The sequence below is a fragment of the Heterodontus francisci genome, chromosome 3, assembly GCF_036365525.1.
Source record: "Heterodontus francisci isolate sHetFra1 chromosome 3, sHetFra1.hap1, whole genome shotgun sequence".
Taxonomy (NCBI): domain Eukaryota; kingdom Metazoa; phylum Chordata; class Chondrichthyes; order Heterodontiformes; family Heterodontidae; genus Heterodontus; species Heterodontus francisci.
Window position 1 is genome coordinate 147,373,196 of NC_090373.1, and position 26,319 is coordinate 147,399,514.

Genomic DNA, 26,319 nt, shown 5'->3' on the forward strand with positions numbered 1-26,319 from the left:
AGAATAAAGTTAATGATATCAAACAGGTTATTGTGCTCTAACTTGTCCAAATGTTGTGATCCTGTTCTTCCATTGCGGCAGCAGGCTTTTCCTGCAGAGTCATGCAGATGGAGTTGGGAATCTCAGCTTGATCTCGTCACTAGGAACCAACAGCACGCCCTCCAAGTTTCACACACGAGCATCCATAGTGCACTGTGGTGTAGAATCATTCTTGGATGCATGGAAGCTACAGCATGATGTCATAGAGACGTTCACTCGCTTACTGCAGAGTGCGGAGTCTGGACTGCACGTTTCCCATCTTAACCTGAATGTTCAATTGAAAATTACTTCCCGGAGCAAGGCAGCACCGTCCAGGTCCAGCCCGACCTGACCTGAACCCGAATGCTGGACTCGGAAGAGAGACCCGATCCGACTCGAACCCGACACCTGTAGGGCCTAGTCGGGTTCGGGTCGGGTAGCCACACTTTACCTGTAGTTGTGGGATTTATCCCGCTCCCCTTTGTTAAACAGGGGTGTAACGTTTGCAATCCTCTGTTCAGTTCCCATATTCAACGAGATTGGAAGATTGTGGCTAACCGTTGAAACCTAGGATGCATCACATCCAGACTGGGTGACATTTCTACTTTTGAGGACTACCAACCGTTTCCGTACCTCTTTATTTTTATCCTGTCCAATACCACTACTGCCTCCTCCTTTAATACTGCATGAGCAGTATCCTTTTCTCCAGTGAAGACAGATGTAAAGTGCTCATTTGATACCTCAACTATGCCCTTTGCCTCCACAAGATGATGTCCTTTTTGGTCAGAATCAACCTTACCCTTCCTTTGTCAGCCCTTTTACTATTTATATGTTTATCAAAGACTTTTGGATTCAAATAGTCATTTGGTAGTACAGACCTTGAGTATTGCTGAAAATGTCAACAAAATGTCTCTATTTTCAGCAATACTCAACTTCTGGATTCCCTTTCATGTTGGCCATCAAAGTATTAAGTTTTTGTGACTCTCATAAGCTTTCCTTTTTTGTTTATCTTACCCTGTATGTTTCTAGATAACCAAGGGGCTCTGGATTTGGCAGTATCTCACGTTTTTTTGTGGGGACATGTCTACACTGTGCCCCTACAATCTCACTTTTGAATGCCTCCCACTGGTTTGCCATTAATTTTCCTTCAAGTAGCTGTATCCAGTCCTCTTTAGCTAGATCACCTCTGAGCTTCATAAAATTTCCATTCCCCCAATTTAGAACTTGTACTCCTGTTCTATCTTTGTCCTTTTCCATAATAATGCTAAATCTAACTATATTATGGTCACTATCTCCAAAATGGTCACCCACTTCATCCACTTGTCCAGCTTCATTTCCTATGGCTAAATCTAGAATTGCACCCCCTCTCATTGGGCTTGTTACATGCTGGCTAAAATATTTCTCTTGAATGCAGTTCAAGAATTTTGTGCCCTCTCTGCCCTTCACACTGTTTGTATTCCAGTTGATATTAGGGTAGTTGAAATCCCCAACAATTATTGCCCTATTGTTTTTGCACTCAGAAATTTGCCTACATATTTGTTCTGCTATCTCCCTATCACTATTTGGGATCTATTGTACACTCTTAGTAGTGTGGCTGCCTTTTTTTTTATTTCTGAGCTCAACCCATATGGCCTCATTTGATTATTCAATTAGCATATCATCCTTGCTCAAAGCTGTAATTGATTCTTTAACCAAAAATGCTACACCCCCTCCTTGTTATTCCCCTCTCTATCCTGCCTGAAAACTCTCTATCCAGGGATGTTGAGCTACCATTTTTGCCCCTCTTTAAGCCAAGTTTCCATTATAGCAATGATATCATGCTGCCATGTGTCTATCTGTGCCCTCAGCTCATCAGCTTTATTTGCTATACTCCTTGCATTTGAATAAATATCTTTTAACACTGCCACATTCCTGTGCTGCACACTTTTTAACCTTTGCTTCTTCTGTCTTTCAGAGTCACTCGCTAATTTTCTGCCTCCCGTTCCCTGCCCTGAATTTGTCCTTTCTGAAACTGCCCTCAGGTTCCCATCCTCCTGCCAATCTAGTTTAAACCATCCGCAACAGCACTGACAAACCTTCCTGCAAGGATATTCATCACGGTCCTGTTCAGGTGTAGACCATCTGGCTTGTACAGGTCGCACCTTTCCCAGAACCGATCCCAATGCCCCAGAAATCTGAAGCCCTCTCTCCTGCACCATCTCTCCAGCCATGCATTCATCTGGTGTATTCTCCAATTTCTATATTCATTCGCATGTGGCCTTGAGAGTAATCCGGAGATTACTACCTTTGAGGTCCTGCTTGATAATCTCCTTCCTAACGCCTGGAACTCAGCTTGTAGAATCCCATCCCTTTTTCTACCTATATCGTTGGAACCAATGTGGACCATGATCTCTGGCTGTGCACCCTCGCTCTCCTGAATGCTCTGTAGTCGCTCAGCATATCCATGACCCTTGCACCAGGCAGGCAACATACCATCCTGGAATCATGTCTGCGACCTGTCTGTTCCCCTAACTATAGAATCCATTATTGCTGTCCTGTCATTTCTCCTCCCTCCCTGCACAACTGAGCCACCCATGGCTGTGGTCATGACTCTCAGTGCACTCTCCAGAGGAGCCCTCTCTCCCATCAGTACTCAAAACTGAATACAGGTTTAGAAAGTGGGATGCCCTTTGGGGTCTCCTGCACTGCCTGTCTTGTCCTCCTCCTCTGTCTGACAGCCACGCAGTCCCTCTCTACCTGCACTCTCTTAAGCTGCGGGTGACCACATCCTGAAACGTGGTATCTACATGGCTCTCATCCTCGCGAATGCACCTCAGTGACTCCAGCCGCTCCTCGAGTTCCGAGATTTGGCGCTTAAGTTTTTGCATTTGGTGGCACTTTCTGCACATGTAGTGCCCACGACATGGGCGGGGTCCTGGAGTCCCCACATAGCACAGGATGTGCATTTGACGGATGTGAGCAGTCCTGCCATGCCTCGAATTATTTACTTACTGCACGAAAATTAGAAGTTAAATAAACACAAAATGGTTATAAATAAAATGAACAAATGGATAATCACCTACCGTGTACTGGTATTTCAGCTTCTTTAGAACATTATAAAAAATATAAATATCTAGATAGAGGTGAGGTACCAGAATATTGGAGGGCTGCAAACGTTGTACCATTGCTTAAAAAGGGTGCAAGGGATAGACCAAATAATTATAGGCCAGTCAGTCTGACCTCGGTGGTGGGCAAATTATTAGAATCAATTCTGAGAGATAGAATAAACTGTCATTTAGAAAGGCGAAGATTAATCAAGGATAGTAAGCGTGAATTTGTTAAGGGAAGGTCATGTCTTACTAACTTGATTGAATTTTTTGAGGATGTAACAAGGAGGATTGATGTGGATGTTGTCTACATGGACTTTAGTAAGGCATTTGACAAGGTCCCACATGGCAGACTGGTCAGAAAAGTAAAAGCCCACGGGATTCAGGGGAATGTGGCAGGTTGGATCCAAAATTGGCTCAGTGACAGGAAACAAAGGGTAATGGTTGACGGATGTTTTTGCGAATGGAAAGCGGTTTCCAGCGGCGTTCCACAGGGCTCAGTGTTGGGTCCCTTGCTGTTTGTGGTATATATTAATGATTTGGACTGAAATGTGGGAGGCATGATTGGGAAATTTGCAGATGAGACAAAAATTGGCTGTGTAGTTGATAGTGTAGAGGATAGCTGTAGACCCCAGAATTATACCTATGCTTTGGTTGAGTGGGCAGAAAAGTGGCAAATAGAATTCAATCCGGAGAAGTGTGAGGTCATGCAATTGGAGAGGGCAAACAAAGCAAAGGAATACACAATAAACGGGAGGATATTGAGAGGGGTAGAAGAAGTGAGAGACCTTGGAGTGCATGTCTACAGGTCCCTGAAGGTGGCAGGACAGGTAGATAAAGTGGTGAAGACGACAAATGGAATGCTTTCCTTTATTGGCTGAGGTATAGAATGCAAAAGCAGGGATGTAATGCTGGAACTATATAAGATGTTGGTTAGGTCACAGCTGGAGTATTGCTTACAGTTCTGGTCTTCTGGTCACCACATTACAGGAAGGACCTAATTGCTCTGGTGAGACTATAGAGGAGATTTACAGGAATGTTGCCAGGGCTTGAAAGTTGCAGCTATGAGGAACAATTGGATCAGCTAGGGTTGTTTTCCTTAGAACAGAGGAGGCTGAGGGGTGACTTAATTGAGGTGTACAAAATTATGAGGGGCCTAGATAGAGTAGACAGGAAGGACCTGTTTCCCCTAACGGAGAGGTCAGTTACTAGGGGGCACAGATTTAAGGTGATTGGTGGAAGGATTGGAGGGGACATGAGGAAAGCTTTTTCACCCAGAGGGTGATGGGTATCTGGAATTCAAATATCGGGCGGTGCAGTGGTTAGTATCGCAGCCTCACAGCTCCAGCGACCTGGGTTTAGTTCTGGGTACTGCCTGTGCGGAGTTTGCAAGTTCTCCCTGTGACCGCGTGGGTTTCCGCCGGGCGCTCCGGTTTCCTCCCACAGCCAGGTTGATAGGTAAATTGGCCATTGTAAATTGCCCCTAGTGTAGGTAGGTGGTAGGAGAATGGTGGGGATGTGGTAGGGAATTTGGGATTAATGTAGGATTAGTATAAATGGGTGGTTGTTGGTTGGCACAGACTTGGTGGGCCGAAGGGCCTGTTTCAGTGCTGTATCTCTCTATGACTCTATGACTGCCAGGAACAGTGGTGGAGGCAGAAGCCCTCAATTCTTTTAAAAGGACATGCACCTGAAGTGCTGTAACCTGCAAGGCTATGGACCAGGTGCCGGAAGTTGGGATTAGATTGGGTGGATATGTTTTTAGATTCATAGTTATACAGCACAAAAACAGGCCCATCGTGTCTGTGCCAGCCATCAAGCACCTAACTAATCTAAATCCCATTTTCCAGCACTTGGCCCGTAGCCTTGTATGCTATGGCGTTTCAAGTGCTCATCTAAATACTACTTAAATGTTGTGATGGTTCCTGCCTCCACCACCTCTTCAGGCAGTGCATTCCAGATTCCAATCACCCTCTGGGTGAAAAACTTTTCTCCTCAAATCCCCTCTAAACCTCCTGCCCCTTGCTTTAAATCTATGCCCCCTGGTTATTGACCCCTCCGCTAAGGGAAAAAGTTTCTTCCTATCTAACCTATCAATGCCCCTCATAATTTTGTATACCTCAATCATATCTCCCCTCAGCCTTCTCTGCTCTACGGAAAACAACCCTAGCCTTTTCAGTCTCTCTTAATAGCTGAAATGCTCCAACCCAGGCAACACCCTGGTGAATCTCCTCTGCATCCTCTCCAGTGCAATCACATCCTTTCTATAGTGTGGTGACCAGAACTGTACACAGCACTCCAGCTGTGGCCTAACTAGCGTTTTATACAGCTCCATCATAACCTCCCTGCTTTTATATTCTGTGCCTCGGCTAATAAAGGCAAGTATCCCATATGCCTTCCTAACCACATTATCTACCTGTGCTGCTGCCTTCAGTAATCTATGGACAGGTACACCAAGGTCCTTCTGACGCTCTGTACTTCCTCGGGTCCTACCATCTATTGTATATTCCCTTGCTTTATTAGTCCTCCCAAAATGCATCTCCTCACATTTCTCAGGATTTAATTCCATTTGCCACAGCTCCGCCCATCTTTCCAGCCCATCTAAATCATCTTGTAATCTGAGGCTTTCCTTCTCACTATTTACGACACCACCAATTTTCGTGTCATCTGCGACATTCAGCCCATGTAAACACGATGAGCTGAATGGCCTGCTTCTGTGCCGTGTCTTTTCTATGGTTCTATTGTTTTCTATTGTACAGCGAGCTCGCCACTGGTATCAGACCCACCGGCCGTCCATGTCTCCGTTATAAAGACGTCTGCAAACGCGACATGAAATCGTGTGACATTGATCACAAGTCGTGGGAGTCAGTTGCCAGCATTCGCCAGAGCTGGCGGGCAGCCATAAAGACAGGGCTAAATTGTGGCGAGTCGAAGAGACTTAGTAGTTGGCAGGAAAAAAGACAGAGGCGCAAGGGGAGAGCCAACTGTGCAACAGCCCCAACAAACAAATTTCTCTGCAGCACCTGTGGAAGAGCCTGTCACTCCAGAATTGGCCTTTATAGCCACTCCAGGCGCTGCTTCACAAACCACTGACCACCTCCAGGCGCGTATCCATTGTCTCTCGAGATAAGAAGGCCCAAAAGAAATTGTTTTCTCATACGCTTTCTTGGCCCCTCTTATTTCCTTTTTTGATCTCTTTACTATCAACATTCAGCTAAGTTCGCTACAGTATTATGTAACTTGCATTTGCCAGAAGCCTCCCTTCTCTGTTTCATTATAATATTTAAATTTCTAGTCATCTAGGGAGTTCTAGCTTTGGATGCCCTTTGTTTCCCACTCATAGGAATATGCCATAACTTTTTTGAAGGCCTCCCATTGTTCTGTTGCTGTTTTGCCTACCAGTTTTTGATTCGAATCCACCTGGGCCAGACCCCCTTTCAACTCACTGAAGTTAATCCGCTCCCAGTTAAATATACTTATGCTTGATTTATACCTTGTCCTTTCCCAAAGCTATTTAAAACCTGATGATTCTGACCACTGTTTCCTAAATGCTCTTTTACTGAAACATGCTCCACTTCCCCCTACTTCAGTCCCCAGAACTAGATCCAGCACAGCTTTCTTCCTCATTGGATTGAAATGGGCTGATAAAGAATGTTCTTTTGCACACATTTCAGGAACTATTCCCCCTTGTTGCCCTTTACACTGTTGCTATCCAAGTATGAATTCGGGTATTTGAAGTCCCCATTAATTTGTACTGTGTAGTCCTTGCATCTTTCTATAATGTGTCAATTAGATCTTATATAACTTTTGTAATGTCTTTACAAATAGAAAAAAACCCACCCAGTACCTGTCTGACTGGAGAAAACTGACTTGTGACAAGGACTGCTTATCTGGATATTTGATCTATCAAATTCATGCGTCTGGCATGGCCACTCTGGGCAGGGAGTTCTTTTTATTCCACTGAGTGAGCCTGGATCTGAGCTATGGAGTGCCTTTGCCAATTTCTTGCTAAATCAGGGGAAATAGTGTCAACAAATGACAATGGAGCTTTTTGCAAGACCAGTCAAGACAATGAGCACAATTTAAATATGTCTAGTGCTAAAAAAAACCCTGTAATTGTAGCTTCACTGTCTCATAATATTATAGCTAAAGTCCTTTCAATACTAAACCCAAAGACCTTTCAACTCGAGGCTGTCCGTGGGTGCTAGTTTTTTTAACAGATGATCCATTTGTGAAAAAATAGAATGTTCAAAGCAGGATAATATCCTGAAGACACAAGCTGGGAAGAACAAAATAGAATTCAATTTAAAATCCAGATTAGTATTTCTGCAATAAAAACTGAAAATGCTGGAAATGCTCAGCAAGTTGGGCAGCATCTGTAGAGAGAGAGAAACAGAATTAATGTTTCAGGCCGATGACCTTGCATCAGATGCTACTTGACCTGCTGACTATTTCCAGCATTTTCTGTTTTTAGTTCAGATTGCCAGCATTTTTTTATCTGTTCACACTGCAGTATTTTGCTTTTGCATTAACATTTCTGGATTAGGGAAGGAATAATTGAGCTTCTGCTGTCAATCCTGCTGGAAGCATGGAAGTATCAATGTTGGAGAAGGATAGGATTGCATTTAGCTGTCACTGTTCTTCCCAATCAGAGAGCCTTCTGTAAATACCAAGGCTCACAAATGAAGAAAGACCACTTGGGCAAGACGCATTTGTCCCCTCATTACAGAAATATAATTCTCAGGCTCCATAGGCTGAGCAGGAGTGTTTTTTCCCTTTGGAGTAGGGACAAAGATAATAATTACAGGGGATGCCTGAATGGTTGACTGATAATATTGAAGATCTGTCCCTCCAATACATCAGTAACCAGCCTGCATTTGTAACACTGTCCACACTGGAAAAGGAGCTGACCAAGCTCTACCATTCAAATCTGAATGAAGAGGACAGATTGTTAAGCAAAAGGCCTTTTTTTAATATAGGCCAATTCTTGAAAGAACAGCCAAATAACACTGATCTCAGAGATTAACTTTAAAATCATGCCACTCATTTCATGCTTTGAAGTCAGTTGATTTCATACTTGCTGAGAAATTTGCAGCAAGATTGATGTTCTTAACATAGGTAGAGCGGTCATGACAAATTGACCATTATATATGCAGTGTTATTGCATCTAGTGACATATTGACAGACCAAATATGGGATGGGGGCTATGTACGCGATGATGTTATGGGAGGACTGTGCCTCTATTGTATTGCCAAAGGTGCAGTGCTTTTATCGGCTACAATTAGAGTGGAAACTGGTGTAAGGTCCAGAAAGCAGTGACGCTTCTCGCTACATCCTCCACTGGCTGCATGAGGCATGGGCTGCAGCAGTTAAAACAGCACAAGCAAATTGTAAAAAGCTTGTTATAGGTACTGAAAGAGCAGATTTGCAAGATCTTGGAGCAAGTGGGTAAAGGGATTGGATCTATTGGTTTTTGTATTTATGCTAACACAGCATGATCCTAGAGAAACCAATAGTTTTGTTCAATAAAACTCACCTTCAACAGGAGTTTGCATATATCACCATCTGAAATAAATGCAAATGATAACTCCATATGAGCAGTAAGATTGTAAGTGGTTCAGCCTCCTTGGGCACTGTCCTCCTCCCTTTCGAAGCTGCTACCCTTGATCCCTTTTCCCTTGCAAATGATCACTCCCACCTTAAACCTCCCTTTTCTCTCATGATCATCATGTTGCCTTAATTGCGTGCCCCATCTTTCTTAATTACCTGTATGAATCTCTCCTACGTTTCCGTCACTCCTACAGACCAAAATGGTTCTAACCAAAGATATGAATGATGCTCCGTTATGGAGATCAGAGCTATGGTCATAAATACTAGATAGTCACAAATAAATACAATAAAGAATTTAGGAGTAATTTCTTTTCCCCAGTAAGTGGTTAGAATGTAGAACTTGCTAACAAAAGGGGCTGAATTTTATTCTCTTGCCGCCAGGAGTGACAGCAGGCGAAAAAAATGGCATGCCGCCTATTGCGGCGGCTCATTTACATATGCAGGGCAGGCTCTGGCTCCTCTTTGCAGGTGCCGGCACCATTTTTAAAGGGCTGCCAGACCTGAACAGTTGCAGTCTTCCCCCACCCCCTGTCCCCCAATATAAAGAACATAAATGGCTGCCCCATTCCCCCAAAACACTTACATTCAATGTCTGACCTCTCTTTTCCCCCCCCCCCCCCCCCCCGCAACTGCACAAGGTCACTCCTTTCCCCCCCAACACTAGAAATGCAGAGTTGACCCCATTTCCCACCCCGTCCCCAACTTCACTAAAAATCCTAAGTTTCCCCCCTTCCCCACCTCGGTGGCAACAGCTTTCCCTGGATAGGAAAGTGAAGGCGCATGAGTGCCTGCCATCGCACGGAAGATCGCGAACAGCCGGCAAGATCGCTGTGAAAGGTATGTAAATGTATGCCTATCCTTCATTTAAATATTTTAAGTTGGGTCCCGCTGCCGAGGGTGTGGGGGGGCTGCCACGGAGCCTCGCCGCCGCCGGTAGATTGGGCCCGGCAGTCCTGGCATCAGGCTTCATGGCGGGTCGGTGCAGGTGCAAACTTGCCCTCTGCCCGCCCCCCCCCCCCCTGCAGCCATGGAGCCCGATGTCAGGAGCTCAACAAAATCCAGCCCAAGGACTGGGTGGAATAACTAGCATAGATACATTTCAGGAGACGCTAGATAAACACATGATGGAGAAAGGAGTAGAAGGTAGTGTTGATGAGGTTAGATGAATAAGGGGGGATGGCGCTCGTAGGGAACAAAAACACTGACATGGATCTGTTGGCCTGAATGGTTCGTTTCTCATCTGTAAGTACTACGTAATACCATGGTGTACTACCCCTCCACGACCTCTCTGCAGCCATTGACACAGTTGGTCACATCACCTTCCTCCAATGCTTATGTTCCATTGTTCAGCTTGGTGTGATTGCCATGCTGGTTCCACTCTTACTTCCCTATTTGATCACAGCAATGACTTCTCTTCCCACCGCCACACCATAATATTGGGAGTTCTCCACTTGCTTCTTAAATCTTCATCCATTCATTTGTCATCTGCAGACTCTTATTAGTCCAGTGTTTTCCTGACTGGCCTTCCAACCACTACCTTCCGTAAGCTTCAGCTCAACTAAAACTATCCTGCACCAAGTACTTTTAGTCCATTAATCCTGTCCTTGCTGATTGACATTGATTCCTGGTTCTCCAACATGTCAAATTTAAAATTCTCATTCTTGTGTTTAAATAGCATCACTCCTCCTTAACTGTGCAACCTTTTCTGGTGCTATTCTTTATTTCTCAGATTCTGGCCTCTTGGGCATCCTTCCTTCACAAGCTGACTGGTGGCTATGTCTTCAGTAGTGGTCATGGGCATCTGGCTGAGGTTTTTTAAAAAACGCTTCTTAGCTTGAGGATACTGAGGCCAATATTGGTGTCCCATTGTAACCCCATCTCAAGGCACTCGGCCTGATGAGAACCTGGGACATTTCTCATCTCTGAACTCAGTATGGTGCCACATGCTTTTATCTATTCACACAGTCACTGGGAAAAATTCTTCCTGTCTCCTACATTTTTAAATCCCTGGTTTCCTTACTAGTCAGAATATTGTAAGCTGCAAGTGCCTGAAAATGACTGCATCTGGATCATTGGTGGGGTAGTTTGTGAGAAAGCTGGTTGTCTTTATAGCTAGTCAACAGCAGCTAACAAACATTTTCTGTTGAAGCATATTGCACATTTTGACAGTGAAATATGCTTTTTGTATGTTGCTCAATGCTAACCTTTTTAATGTTGCTGTTTTTCAGTTTTCACCAATGTGCACTGGCTCCATGAGGTTCCTGTCTTCCACGGGGGCAGATGGCACAATTTGTTTCTGGCAGTGGGATGCTGGCATGTACAAATTTAGGTCAGTAACTGCTTTCTTTTTAAGAAAATGTTAACTGAGCTTCTTAAAGCAAATGACATTCTGTACTTAATTGCTGATAAATATTTTGGTATTTAATTTGTTAAAAGTCATTGAGTTCAACAGAACAGAATAATTTGTATTCTGTTCAGTCAAGTCATCATTGCTGAAAAAAATTCAACTATCCCAATAGTATGAATTGAGCAATTTTAATAAAACAGTGCAAGGAGGCCTTTTTATTTGAAAAATCTCAATTTGATTTTCTTTTCATTCGTTCACGGGATGTGGGTGTCTTTAATAAGGCCAGCATTTATTGCCCATCCCTAATTGGCAATGAGAAGGTACCGATGAGCTGTCTTCTTGAATATAACTGAGTGGCTTGCTAGGACATCTCGGAGGGCAGTTTAAGAGTCAAGCACGTGGCTGGAGTCACATATAGGCCAAATTGGGTAAGGACGACCAGATGGGTTTTTACCACAATCCGGTCGTTTCGTGGCCACCATTACAGATGCTAGCTTTTTATTTCAGATTTTATTTAATTAGTTGAATTTAAATTCCTCAGCTGCCTTGGTGGGATTTGAACACATGTCTTCAGATGATTAGGCCAGGCTTCTGGATTACCTGTCCACTAATGTAGCTACAATGCTCCTGTACCCTACCAAATAGATAATTAAATAATTTAAGGTATACTGTACTATTACCTGAGATTTATTGAATTTAAACAGTAATAAATAAATATATAAATAAATAAACTGGTGCATTCTCCATGGCAATACCTCTACCAATTGGAGCCCATTTGCCCACCAATCAGCACTCTCTTATACAGTATAAATTTGTTGCTTTCCCTTACATTGGTATTCTTCCAATTTGTCCTGATGAGTGCAAGACAAAAAGCTTCGCAAAATGTTTCTGTTTTCAGCAACGCTCAAGTTCTGTTCTACCAAATGACTATTTAAATAAATAAATTATATTTATATATATATATTCCATATATTTTTATATGCATATATATATAAATATATATTATATATGTATAGCAATATATAAAAGACAAGGAGTGGTTTGAGTTTGGTTTCCTTCTCTGCCAGGCAGTTTCTGTGATGTAGTTTTTGAGCAGCGTCTGTGTGCGCCCCATTAGAAACAATGGGGAAGGGTGTTTATGCAACTTCAGATGGACCTGAGGACTGTTTTGGAGTCAGTTGGCCCCAGGAAGCCACACATGCTGGGAAATGCGCAGCAAAATTGGATGTTTTCAAAATAAACTCAAAGGAATGTTAAGTGCATTATTTTGTTCTGTTAAAGGGGGAGTATTTTGAACAAATAGTGCATCCTACCCTTATCCCCTGAAGAATGAAAAACAATTTGATTTCCACTCGAAGGGCGATAATTATGCAAATGTTTGTTTTTATAAAGAACTATTCGTTCATATGGGTATACAACTTAGCAGTTCCTCTACATGTTCTTGTAAATTTGTTCAGGCTGTGTGGAAGCTGTATGTACATTTAAATCATTTGAACATAAATAGTAAATGTATTCAGTCCTAGAGTGATTCTTCAGAATGAAACTGAATGAGAAATGGCTACCTCTTAAACTAGGGCATTCCATAGGCCAAATTCAAGGGCAGCTGAGTGTGATTTGACTGAGGTTCCAACTCTGACATTGACATAGCACACCATTGGTGGCATAATTTGAGGTTTATGATTATTCTAAGCCAAACGTCCTTTTCCATTGAACAATCTATAACTTGAAGGTATTTCATATCCCGTCCTTAGAAACTGCCTGCTGTTATGTCACAACACGAAGATCATTTTTCACATAGCTTTTGTTCTCATGAATGGCATGTCCTCACTACTATTGTTTTTTTTTATGATACCCTCATCTCATAATTCTCTCACAGTGACCCAGCTAATACTTCACAGATGGAAATGAAGGGTAAGGGTAAAGTAGCATGTACATATTAAAATGGTGGGTGGTTTGGGGATAAATTTCACAAATGCATGGGATTTCTGATTGGGTTAACAGGTTTGCAAATCAGTCACAAAGCTAACTCAGGACTGCATATTTTTTACTATGATCGTCTGCTCTTCACATCCCCCCCCCCCCCCCCGTTCTCAGCTGAATCAGTTTGCAAGTGTGTAAGGTTTCTTTATTTGAAGGAAAGTCTCCTTGAGTAATTTCAGAATGGTTTACACCTCAGAAGGATGCAATTCAGCCCATTGTGCCTGTGCTGGCTCTTTACGGCAGCAATCTAAAACAAATCCAACCTCTCTGCTCTTTTCCGATATAGCCTTGTATCTTCTTCTGCTACAATTATTTATCCAATGTTCCCTCAAAGATGTAGTGATCTCTGCTTCAACTGTGGGAAAGCCTTCCGTTCTTTAACAACTCAATGTGTAAATACATTTCTATTAATTTCTCTGAATCTCTTCGTGACCATTTTAAATTGATTAACCCCCTGTCCCCACTACTGATTTCCAACTAGAGCAAACAGTCTTTCCTTTTCATTCTAAATAATTTTCAAAACCTTCATTAAATCTTGGCTTGGCCTTCTGTGCACGAATGGAAATCATCTATTTTCTCATGTTTTTCATAGTTTCTCATCCCCGATGAATTCATGCTGTCTGTTTTTGTGGCTTTAATGTCCTTTCTGCAATGTGGTGGTCAAAACACAAGGCTTGTAAAAAAAAAACATTATAATCGCTTTGCTTTTCTACTCTCTGCCTCTGTTGATAAAACCCAAAATGGTATTAGCCTTTTTTATGGTTTTATCTTCCTGCACTTTTACTTACAGGGTATTATGTACTTGCACTTCCAGGTCTCTGCACCTCCAGTGTCTTTTCGTCATGTGTATTGGTTTTTCATTCAACATGCATCATTTCACAGTCCTCTGCATTAAATTGCATCCATTACCATTCTAGTAACCTGTCCATCTTCTCATGAAGACATTCAGTCCACCTTGCTGATAGCCTTACTTTTATGTAATTAGCAAATTTTGATATTGTGCTCTCTATGCTCAAATCTAAATCATCAAGATAATCATCCGGAATAAATGTGAACCCAGCGCTGACCCCTGGGGTATACCACTTCCAACCTTTCTTGAATTTGAGCAGCACTGATAGACAAGAAACAAAAGGTTAGGGTTATCAGCTAACTTTCTATCAGTGCTGCTTCATTTCCTCTGCAGCCATATGCCTGAGTTTTTCTAATAAGTCTCTTGCAAGACACCTTCTGAAAATCCATATAGATATATTCCCTTTTTCTATGCAATAAGTTACTTCAACAAACTCTTAAGTTTTCATATGTGACTTATCTTTAACAAAGTGCAAGGTAATTAGTACATATGATAGAATACATCCCATGCTTCTGGAATATACTTTCAGACCTTCTGATATTTAGTTTAAATATGTTAAGAGGTATCAGACCAACCTTTGTCCTTTCTCCTCCCTTGTGGATACAGACTAAATTGCAAATTTACCAGGTACATATAAGATTTATAAAATAATTGTATAACCTGTGTGAAGAGAACCAACTCACCCTTGCTGGACAGAGAAGTCACTATTACTTAACTAATCAACATCCAAGTCTGTACAACCGGCATTTTTATAAGATATTGATATTACAGCAGGCACTGAGTTCAACATGAATTTTTGCAGCAGAATCCATTTATAGTCAACACTAACATTATTAATAGAGTTTAAATATTACAGCCACAGGTGTAATTTAAATGTGTTGCCTTATCTCCTCTATAATTGAGTTACTATAAGTTTTAACTAGTTTAAAGCCCAATGTTGCTGTTTGGCTTAACAATTTCAGTGTAAGTGTATCAGCTGCAGCACTCCTTCTGTCTGTGCAATTGATCACTTATTCAGAAAACTTCAGTTTACTTTCTCAAACCTTAACAATGTTTCATTATCCCTAACAGTCTTCCTTGTGTGGTTCATTCTTCATCTTTTCATCAGAAACAGGGGAATTTATTATGGGGAACAAAAAAATGGCTGACCAACTAAATGCATACTTTGGTTCTGTCTTCACAAAGGAGGACACAAATAACATATTGGAAATGTTGGGGAACACAGAGTTTAGTGAGAAGGAGGAACTGAAATAAATCAGTATTAGTAGAGAAATGGTGTTGGGGAAATTGATGGGATTGAAGGCCAATAAATCCCCAGGGCCTGGTAATCTACATCCCAGATAACTTAAGGAAGTGGCCCTAGAAATAGTGGATGCATTGGTGGTCATCTTTCAAGATTCTAGACTTTTGAACAATTCCTACAAATTGGAGGGTAGGTAATGTCACTCCACTATTTAAAAAGGGAGGTAGAGAGAAAACAGGGAATTGTAGACCAGTCGGCCTGGCGTCGGTAGTGGAGAAAATTCTAGAGTCCATTATCAAAGATTTTATAGCAGAACACTTGGAGAACAGTGGTAGAATCGGACAAAGTCAGTATGGATTTACGAAAGGGAAATCATGCTTGACAAATCTACTAGATTTCTTTGAGGATGTAACTAGTAGTTGATGAGGGGGAGCCAGTGGGTGTGGTTTATTTGGACTTTCAGAAGGCTTTGGACAAAGTCCCACATAAGAGGTTAGCATGTAAAATTAAAGTGCATGGGATTGGGGGTTGTGTATTGTGATGGATAGAAAATTGGTTGGCAGACAGGAAACAAAGAGTAGGGATAAATGGGTCTTTTTCCGAATGGCAGGCAGTGACTAGTGGGATACCGCAGGGATTGGTGCTAGGATCCCAGCTACTCACAATATATATTAATGATTTAGATGAGGGAACTAAATGCAATATCTTCAGATTTGCAGATGACCCAAAACTGGGTGGGAGGGTGAGTTGTGAGGAGGACGCAGAGAGGCTTCAGGGTGATTTGGACAAGTTGAGTGAGTGGGCTAACGCATGGCAGATGCAGTATAATGTGGATAAATGTGAGGTTATCCACTTTGGTAGCAAAAACAGAAAGGCAGATTATTACCTGAACGGCTATAAACAGAGAGAGGGGAATATGCAACGAGACCTGGGTGTTTTTGTATACCAGTCGCTGAAGGTAAGCATGCAGGTCCAATAGGCGGTAAAAAAGGCAAATGGTATGCTGGCCTTCATAGCGAGAGGATTCGAGTACAGGAGCAGGAATGTCTTACTGCAATTATACATGGCCTTGGTGAGGCCACACCTGGAATATTGTGTGCAGTTTTGGTCTCCTTATCTGAGAAAGGATGTTCTTGCTATAGAGGGAGTGCAGCAAAGGTTTACCAGACTGATTCCTGGGATGGTGGGACTGACATTTGAAGAGAAATTGAGTCGGTTAGGATTATATTTGCTAGAGTTCAGAGTGTGAGGGGGGATCTCACTAAAAGCCTATAAAATTCTGAGAGGACTTGACAGGGTAGATGCAGAAAGGATGTTCCCAATAGTAGGGGAGTCCAGAACCAGGTGTCATAGTCTAAGGATACGGGGTAAACCTTTCAGGACTGAGATGAGGAGAAATTTCTTCACCCAGAGAGTGGTGAGCCTGTGGAATTCGCTACCACAGAAAGTAGTTGAGGCCAAAACATTGTATGTTTTCAGGAAGGAGTTAGATATAGCTCTTAAGGCGAAAGGTATCAAAGGATATGGGGGGAAAGCGGGAACAGGTTACTGAGTTGGAGGATCAGCCATGATCGTAGTGAATGGCGGAGCAGGCTCGAAGGGCCGAATGGCCTACTCCTGCTCCTATTTGCTATGTTTTGATTCTGGTTCAGCTAACCAGCAAACACAAATTGCTAGATTGAATACTGAAACTCTAATAACGTACAATTCAACTCGTAAAATCTTTATGCTTAACTTTCTGGCCTGAATTGATTCTACCCAACCATTCTGCAGCTTCTCTGACTGTTATTGTCTGCAACCATATTGACTCTTGACTTGGCTGTTTGATTGCTTTGGCCTGATTGGCTGTTTGGTGCCTGACATGCCTTTGTCTAACTTTGCAAATGTGTGAACTGAGAGGAAGTCAATGAACGACCTTCAGTATCTTAACTATCATTGAAAAATACCCTTTTTGTGTTTAAGCTTCAGCATTCAATTAAGAAAGTCTAGATTGGTTGTATGTGTCCCATCCAATGTGACAGTCAGTTTTGATAGGCATGTATGTTGGGAATTTTGGATGGTCAGTTTTCACATGTTCAGATCATCTGGTAATTTTTTAAAATTTATCTTTGACCATAGCATTTTAGCCATAGGCAGGGCAATAAATCCGGACTTCAACATCATCTTAAAAGCTAAAACTGATGATCACTTGACTAGATTCCCAGATAAATTGATCCTGTTTTTAATTACCTGTTCAGGCTGTTGGATATGTTGATAATCTTAGCTGTGAGAATAGTGCACTCCATTCATTTGTTGATCTGAGTGTGAATGCTTCTGAATCTTTGCTTGATCATTGAGCTGACTAACCAGATTCCAGTGTTAATGCTTCAGGGTTTTCTAGAATTCCATAGAGTCTGAGTTTCTCAGGGATCTGGAATATGGTTTGGGCATGACAAAATCCAGTTTGCATGAACTTGAATAACTCCTGTAGCTCTAAATATCCACTACTTTTCCTTGAGTCATTCAAAGTGGTTTTGAATGAACTGCCTCTTCTTCTGACTCATTAAATGAGCTGAGTCAGCTCAGTGCGTCATTGCTCTGATGTGAAGCAAGATAACGATGTAGAGTGAGTGATGCATGGAAGCAGTCCATTATCAATTATTGAGCTTTCTGATGGCTGTTGAACCTGTTACAAGGGCAATTAAAAGAACAGGAATCATATAACATATTGTCTGTACTGTCATTTTCCTTTACCTCTTCTGTAAAACAGTTTGAAGCCTGATTTGCAAATAGAGACTTTGGGCTGAATTCTGTTCTGCTCCCCGTGGCGGAGGTGCTGGAAGATCGGAGCGGCAGCGGCCCACAACAGAGCCCGATACTGGGATTGCCGGGCCTGTCTTTCCTGGTGGCGGCGAGGCTCCATAGCGGCCCCTCTGCCACTTGGCAATGGGACCTGACTTTAAATATTTAAACGAGGCGTTTGCATGCATCAAAACCTAACCTGCAGTGATCTTACTTTCGGTTCCGGTTCTTCAGTGCAATGGGCGGTACACACGGGCCTTCACTTTCCCGCCCAGGGAAAGCTGACGCCACCTAGGTGGGGAAGGGGGGGGAAGTCAGGATTTGTAGTGTAGTGTCATAGAATCATAGAGTTATACAGCACAGAAACAGGCCCTTCGGCCCATCGTGTCTGTGCCGGCCATCAAGCACCTAACTATTCTAATCCCATTTTCCAGCACTTGGCCTGTAGCCTTGTATGCTATGGCGTTTCAAGTGCTCATCTAGATACTTCTTAAATGTTGTAAGGGTTCCTGTCTCTACCATCTCTTCAGGCAGTGCGTTCCAGATTCCAACCACCTTCTGGGTGAAAACGTTTTTCCTCAAATCCCCTCTAAACCTCCTGCACCTTACCTTAAATCTATGCCCCCTGGTTATTGACCCCTCCGCTAAGGGAAAAAGGTTCTTCCCATCTAACCTATCAATGCCCCTCATAATTTTGTATACCTCAATCATATCTCCCCTCAGTCTTCTCTGCTGAAAGGAAAACAACCCCAGCCTTTTCAGTCTCTCTTCATAGCTGAAATGCTGCAGCCCAGGCAACATCTTGGCAAATCTCTTCTGCACCCTCTCCAGTGCAATCACATCCTTCCTATAGTGTGGTGACCAGAACTGTACACAGTACTCTAGCTGTGGCCTAACTAGCGTTTTATACAGCTCCATCATAATCTCCCTGCTTTTATATTCTATGCCTCGGTTAATAACGGCAAGTATCCCATATGCTTTCCTAACCACCTTATCTACCTGTGCTGCTGCCTTCAGTGATCTATGGACAAGTACACCAAGGTCCCTCTGACGCTCTGTACTTCCTAAGGTCCTACCATCCATTGTATTTTTCCTTGCCTTGTTAGTCCTCCCAAAATGCATCACCTCACATTTCTCAGGATTAAATTCCATTTGCCACAGCTCTGCCCATCTTTCCAGCCCATCTATATTGTCCTGTAATCTAAGGCTTTCCTCCTCACTATTTACGACACCACCAATTTTGATGTCATCTGCGAACTTACTGATCATATCTCCTATATTCACATCTAAATTATTAATGTACACGACAAACAGCAAGGGTCCTAGCACAGATCCCTGCAGTACACCACTGGTCACAGGCTTCCACTCGCAAAAACAACCCTTGACCATCACCCTCTGCCTCCTGCCACTAAGCCTCCTTTTTTTTAACTGATCTAATCCTCTATATCCCTTGACCGCTAGGGTTCCCTGGAGTTGTTCGTCCTACCCTTCACCTTAATGGGTACAAGTTGGCACTGAACTCTCACCATTTCCTCTTTGAATGACTCCCACTGTTCTGATGTAGACTTTCCTACAAGTAGCTGCTCCCAGTCCACTTTGGCCAGATCCTGTTTTAGAATCTTAAAATCGGCCTTCCCCCAATTCAGTACCTTTATTTTCGGTCCATCTTTGTCCTTTTCCATAACTACCTTAATTCTTACAGAGTTATGGTCGCTATCCCCAAAAATGTGCCCCCACTGACACTTCTACCACTTGTCCGGCTTCATTCCCTAGGATTAGGTCTGGTACTGTCCCTTCTCTTGTAGGACTTTCTACGTACTGGCTCAAAAAACTCTCCTATATGCGTTTTATGAATTCCGCCCCCTTTAAGCCTTTTGCACTAAGACTATCCCAGTTGATATTGGGGAAGTTGAAATCCCCTACTATTACTACCCTGTTATTTTTACACCTCTCTGAGATTTGCCTACATATCTGCTCCTCTATCTCTCCCTGACTGATAGATAGATAAAGATACAGCACTGAAACAGGCCCTTCGGCCCACCGAGTCTGTGCCGACCATCAACCACCCATTTATACTAGTCCCACACTAATTCCATATTCCTACCACATCCCCACCTGTCCCTATATTTCCCTACCACCTACCTATACTAGGGGCAATTTATAATGGCCAATTTACCTATCAACCTGCAAGTCTTTGGCATGTGGGAGGAAACCGGAGCACCCAGAGGACACAGGGAGAACTTGCAAACTCCACACAGGCAGTACCCATAATTGAACCCGGGTCGCTGGAGCTATGAAGCTGCGGTGCTAATCACTGCGCCACTGTGCCTCTAATACACTCCCAGCCAAGTGATTGCCCCTTTTGTTTTTAAGTTCTACTCATATGACCTCATTTGAGGAACCATCTAAGATATCATCCCTTCTTGCTGCAGTAATTGACTCTTTGCAATGCCGCCTCCTCTTTTACCCCCTCCCTCAACCATGTCTATGATAGCAATAATATCATAATGCCATGTGCTAATCAATGCCCTTAATTCATCTGCCTTACTAGTAAGACTCCTTGCATTAAAATAGATGCAATCCAGCATTGCATTTTTCATTTGTGCCTTAACAGGTCTATCTTTGCTCTGCCTTCCAGACTGACTCATTTTCTCTTCTGTATTTGACTGTGCATCACCCCCTACTGTAACTCCACTCTGTATCCCATCCCCCTACTAAATTAGTTTAAACCCCCCCCAACAGCAGTAGCAAACCTCCCAGCAAGGATTTTGGTCCCGTTCAGGTGCAACCCGTCCAACTTGTACAGGTCCCACCTTTGCCAGAAACAGACCTAGTGATCCAGGAAACTAAAGCCCTCCCTCCTGCACCACCTCCTCAGCCACGCATTCATCTGCTCTATCCTCCTGTTCCTATACTCACTAGCACGTGGCACTGGGGAGTAATCCAGAGATTACAACCTTTGAGGTCCTGCTTTTTAATCTGCTACCTAGCTCCCTAAATTCTTGTTGCAGGACCTCATCCCTTTTTCTACCTATGTCATTGGTACCAATGTGTACAATGACCTCTGACTGTTCACCCTCTCCCTTCAGAATGTCCTGCAGCTGCTCCGACACATCCTTGACCCGAGCACCAGGGAGGCAACGTACCATCCTGGAGTCTCGTTTGCGGCCCCAGAAATGCCTGTCTGTTCCCCTTACGATTGAATCCCCTATCAGTCTGGCTCTCCCACTCTTTTTCACCCCCTCCTTAGCAGCAGAGCCATCCGTGGTGCCACGAACGTGGCTGTTGCTGCTTTCCTCTGGGAGACCATCCCCCCCAACACTATCCAAAGCGGTATATCTGTTTGAGAGAGGGATGGCCACTGGAGACCCCTGCACTACCTGTCTGCGCCTACTACTCCTCCAGGTGATCACCTATCCCTTTTCTGCCCCTGCAGCCATTACCTGCAGTGTGACCACCTCACTAAACGTGCTATCCACGACGTCCTCAGCATCGCGGATGCTCCACAGTGAGTTCATCCGCAGCTCTAGTTGCGCAATGCAGTCAGCTAGTAGCTGCAGATGGATACACTTCCTGCACACATGGTCGCCAGGGCCACTGGAAGCATCCCTGATTTCTCACATAGCACAGGAGGTCCATGCCACGGGTCTGAGCTCTCCTGCCATGACTTAGCCTTAGATTAAGCTCCTTAGTTATTCCCTTTAATTTAGAGTGCTAATTACAATAGGGACCTTGTTCTACTCCAAATACACTACCTACTACAATCTAAATTCCCTACCTTTACTTTTACTTCGGCTATTGAAAGTAGTAAAAAAGTGGTGGGGGGATGGGGTCAACTCTGCATTTTTAGTGTGGGGGGCAAGGGGTGAACTCTGCACTTTCTGCAGTTGGAGTGAGAAGGGATCAGCTCTGCAATTTCAATGTAGTGGAAGGGGAAACGGGGCAAACCTTTTTCAGTGTAATTGCGGGGGGGTGGTTGGGACAACTGTGCATTCTCTGAGTAGGGCTGGCAGCCCTTTAAAAATGGCGCCATTGCCTGTGCAGAGACAGCTGATGCCATTCATGGCGTTGCCGAGGCCGCCCCCACCACGTGATTTTAATGAGCCGATGGGCTCAAGATTGTGACAGCGTGTGGCCCGTGTGTGCCAGACACCATTTTTACGCCCACCGCCACTCCTGGCAGCGGGAAAACAAAATTTAACCGTTTGTGTGCATGTGTGTGTGTCGTCCCTGGCATTTCAAGTTATGTTTGCAATTTCTTTGTAACTATTTATGTACAAATCAGTATTATCCACCAGTAAAGGAGTGTGTTTTTATTGTGCTATGACTTAAAATGACCTATTAATAAGTATCTTGTCTGATGGTCACAATATCACATGGTTAACAACCAAAAGGGCCGTCATATGGAGAGAAGTAGTTTCACAATAACCTACTTGACAGGGATTGCTGCAAATGTGTAAGGATGCATGAGGTAATATACATCATTAATGACTTGCCATTGACAGGGGTGGTGTTGTCTCCAGAGCTGGAAAAAGCCTCAAGCACTAGGCTTCGCTGGGACTGTGATCCTATTGATGGACATTAGAACATTGATCTAACATTTTAATTATAATTCCTTTGTGTTGAAAGATGCTAAAAATATGTTCAGCACATTAATCTATTTAGGTGAAATATTTGTTTTGTGAGAACATTGAACAATATTTGTGGATTTCAATTCTACCAAGACTCCTTCAATAGAATTGTTATAGATTGTGTGATGGATCGGAGTACCCTATTGTGCTTCTTCCACGGTTGCTGTATTAGAAATATATACAATTCTCTTGCCTCCGAAGTGGCTGTTTATTTTTGTATTGTATTTCCTAGGGTTTACTTTCATTTTTATAATTCATGAAGCTATTATACATCTTTTTTTAAAAGACTTTACTGAGCTTATTTTTTTCTTTCAGACGTTGTACCAGAAGACTGCTCTGAATTTGGTTTCGAAGTGTTACATTATTATTTAATGTAACCTGTGCTGTTAATATTATGTAAATTTGACATTGATATAAGAAAAGCTTCATGTCAGTCCATACTAATTATTGCCAACTTTTACTTTTAATAATATTAACCACCAGGAGGGGAAAAAAAACCACAAAATGCTCTCTAACCTAAATGGGAAATGTGCTCTGCTTCAGTTTTTTTTAGAAAAAAGGGAAGTTGATAAGACGATAGAAATTCTAATAATTTTTTAACGTTCTGTTTTTATTACAGCCATCGGCCAATTAAATTTACTGAGCGACCAAGGCCAGGAGTTCAAATGATCTGTTCTTCTTTCAGTGCTGGTAAGTGACATTATTGTTTTTAAAACCTTAAAGGATTTGGGTAGCGGTAATTGCTTTAAAACTCAGTGTGTAGGCAGATTTCAAATATATAATCTGTCATAATTTAAAAAATACATATTGAAAACTGTTCCGCCTCTGAGCTGTGTTAGCAACTATTTCAAGAAACTGTGGATCAGTGCTTTCCAGGTGAATACTTCAGTACTTCCATTTTTCATTTGTTGTTGAAGCTACTGTATGTTTTATGGAATATTAAGAGAGAGGCACCTTGAGAGATGTTATTCCATTAAAGGCACTATACAAATGCAAATTGTTGTTGAGATTTGTTTCTGATCTCTTTCCCCCCCCCCCCCCCAAAAAAAACTGGGCTAATTTATGTACTAATTTCTATTTAGGATTTCAGTATTTAAATTAATTTTTGTAGCTGTGATGTGTGCACAAGATGGAAACTACCTGCTCCGTAGAATAGTATCTGTAGTTCAACAAGTGTTTTTTTTTAAAGCAAATATTCATCAGGATCAGTGGAAGGCTGCTACCTTGGTTTTGCTGAGACTATCTCCAGTTTATTTATTTTCCACACGTTTACAAAGTACATATGTCCAGTAGGAGGAAGGTTGAATGCAGGGAGCCATTCTTTTTCCCTTTACATTTTTGATACATATTCGCATTACTTGTATTCTACCTCCCTAAACTTGAGGTTATCCAAAGTTCTGCTGCCGGTGTCCTGACTTGCACTAAACCCATCACCCCTTTGCTTGCTGACTTGCATTGGCTCCCGGTTAAGCCACCCCTTGATTTTAAAACTCCCATCCTTGTTTTCAAATCATTTCAAAGCCTTTCCCTTACCTATGTCTGTAATCTCCTCCAGCCCCACAAGCCTCTTGAGATGTCTGCATTCCTCTAATTCTTCTTGAGCATCCCCGATTTTAATTGCTCCACAACTGGCGGCCGTGCCTACAGCTGCCTTGGCCTTAAGCTCTGTAGTTCTCTCCCTAAACCACTTTACAGGCTGAATTTTATGAGTGCACCACAGTTTGCGGCAGTGCACTCTAAGCATGGCGTGCAGGTGCGCCGTCCCTGAGCCCCTGTGATATTACGTGCGGGGGCTCAATTAAATAGAGGGGGCAGAGCGGCCACCCCGGTGAAGTAGATAGGACGGCCTCCAAATCCCCGGCAACGACGTCTGCCACCACCGCACAGGCACCGGCGCCATTTTTCAAGGGCTTTAAGCTCTAACAAATAAGTATAATTTTTAAAGGTTGCATATCAACGATTTTTAAAACATTTACAAATTAATGATGGAGGCCCTTCCCCAACGCCCCAACCCCCCCTCCCCCCCCCAGTGGTCATTTCAGGCAGTGAAATGACCAACAATTGATTTATCTAATACCTAAACTTTCTCCCCAACCTTCAATGTTTTGCCCTTCAGCCCCTTCCCACCATTCCCACATCCAATAAAAATTGATTTCTCCGCTCCTCTTCCCCCCCCCCCACCCTGAAAATTTTATTACTCCCTCCTCCCCACCAGCTTCTCGCCTGGAACTCCGTATGGCGTTCCGAAGGCGCGTGGAGCATGAACGGCGGCCGTAATATCGGAGTGGGATGGCCGCCGCCTGCAGGTAAGTTTATTTAAATATTTTAAATGCTCATTTACATATGCTGATGAAGGGTCCGCCGCTTGGGGGGTGGTGGTGGGACCACACTGAGGTCCTGCCACAGCCGGTAATATGCGCCGGGCCCTTCTCGATGTTGCGGGTCGAGGGAGGCCTCTCCCCGCAGCATTCTACCTGCTCCCGTGCCGCGACACTTGCAATCGAGGGGCTGGTAAAATTCAGTCCTGCATTTCTACTTCTCTTTCCTCCTTTAAGATGCTCCTTGAAACCTACCTCTTTGATCAAGCTTTTGACCATCTGCCCTAATATCACCTTATGTGGCTCAAAGCCAGATTTAGCTTTATAGTGCGCCTGTGAAACGCCTTGGGACTTTTTATAATGTTAAAAATGCTATATAAATACAAGTAATTGTTGTATATGCAGGTGCATTCTGAGACTGAAAGCAGAGTGTGGATTGTGCCATTGCACTCTGACAAATTATGGGCAATTTATGTCTAGAAATACAGGTGCATACTTGACAAGGTGGCTGATGCATTACACTTACTCGTTTGGAATTAAAAACAGTATATTGGCACATTGATACACTTCTTATTTACACATTTCATATTATATGTTTCTGACAGTGTTGTGGAAGTAAGTTCTGTGTGGTGTAACCGGGATAATCACAAAATGAAAGGATTACTTTACAATTTCAGTATGGGCAACCTTAATTTTATGTGCTTGTTTTGTCTCTGTCATTCAGCATTCAGTTGGCTTTGTTGATTGCTTCTTTACATTGGTTGGACATGTTTAGTTCCAGGTCTACCAAGACTCCTAAGCCTCTTTCAGGTTTATCCATAGTTTATTCAAAGCCATTCAAGGAGTACACATGTTGCTTATTTTTTCTTCCTATTTGCATTACTTTTCAAATGTCTGCACCAAATTTCATTTTCCATTCATGCATTTTTGTCCAACCAATTTTGTTATATTTTTAGCTGATTTGAATGCTTCTCTCAATTTGGTACTATTTGTGAATTTAATACTTCACATTGAGTTTCTGAATCCCGATCATTTGAGTATATTGGAATAGTAGTGTTCCGAACACTGAGTCATGAGATACCCTACTCAACACTTCATTCCCTACTTCAACAAAACTCCTAATAAATACCCATTTTTGACATTTTAGCATTTTCTTATCTATTCTCATGGTTACTCTAAATCCCCACGACTTAGAATTTAACTTAAAGCCTTTTGTGTGGAACTTTGTCAAGTGCCTTGTGGAGTTATGGTTAATTGAACCGTTTCTCGTGGCTTGGATTCGAGAGTTGGTTGATCTTTGAAAATATTTCTTCTCTGCTTAGTGGTGCATTGGCTCATCGTGTTCCACTGTCTAACAAATCATATATTAAATTGCTACGTAAACATGACACATTGAAAATGCAAATACATTTTGGAACTGCAGCTCTATAAAGTTTTGTATATATATTTGATACA

At 42.7% G+C, this 26,319-nt stretch overlaps 1 protein-coding gene across 4 annotated transcripts in view; it reads left to right on the forward strand.

Annotated features, from left to right (window-relative positions):
- The window catches only part of phip (pleckstrin homology domain interacting protein), a 309,793-nt gene that overhangs the window by 122,794 nt on the left and 160,680 nt on the right, over positions 1 to 26,319 (forward strand). For all 4 annotated transcript variants that reach the window (XR_010972495.1, XR_010972494.1, XM_068026790.1 and 1 more), the window contains exons 9-10: positions 10,943 to 11,043; positions 23,166 to 23,236. Coding sequence is in view for 2 of the 4 variants with exons in the window: in XM_068026790.1 (XP_067882891.1) it covers positions 10,943 to 11,043; positions 23,166 to 23,236 (172 nt within the window). In the remaining 2 variants the exon portion in view is untranslated. The remainder of the gene's footprint in view (positions 1 to 10,942; positions 11,044 to 23,165; positions 23,237 to 26,319) is intronic.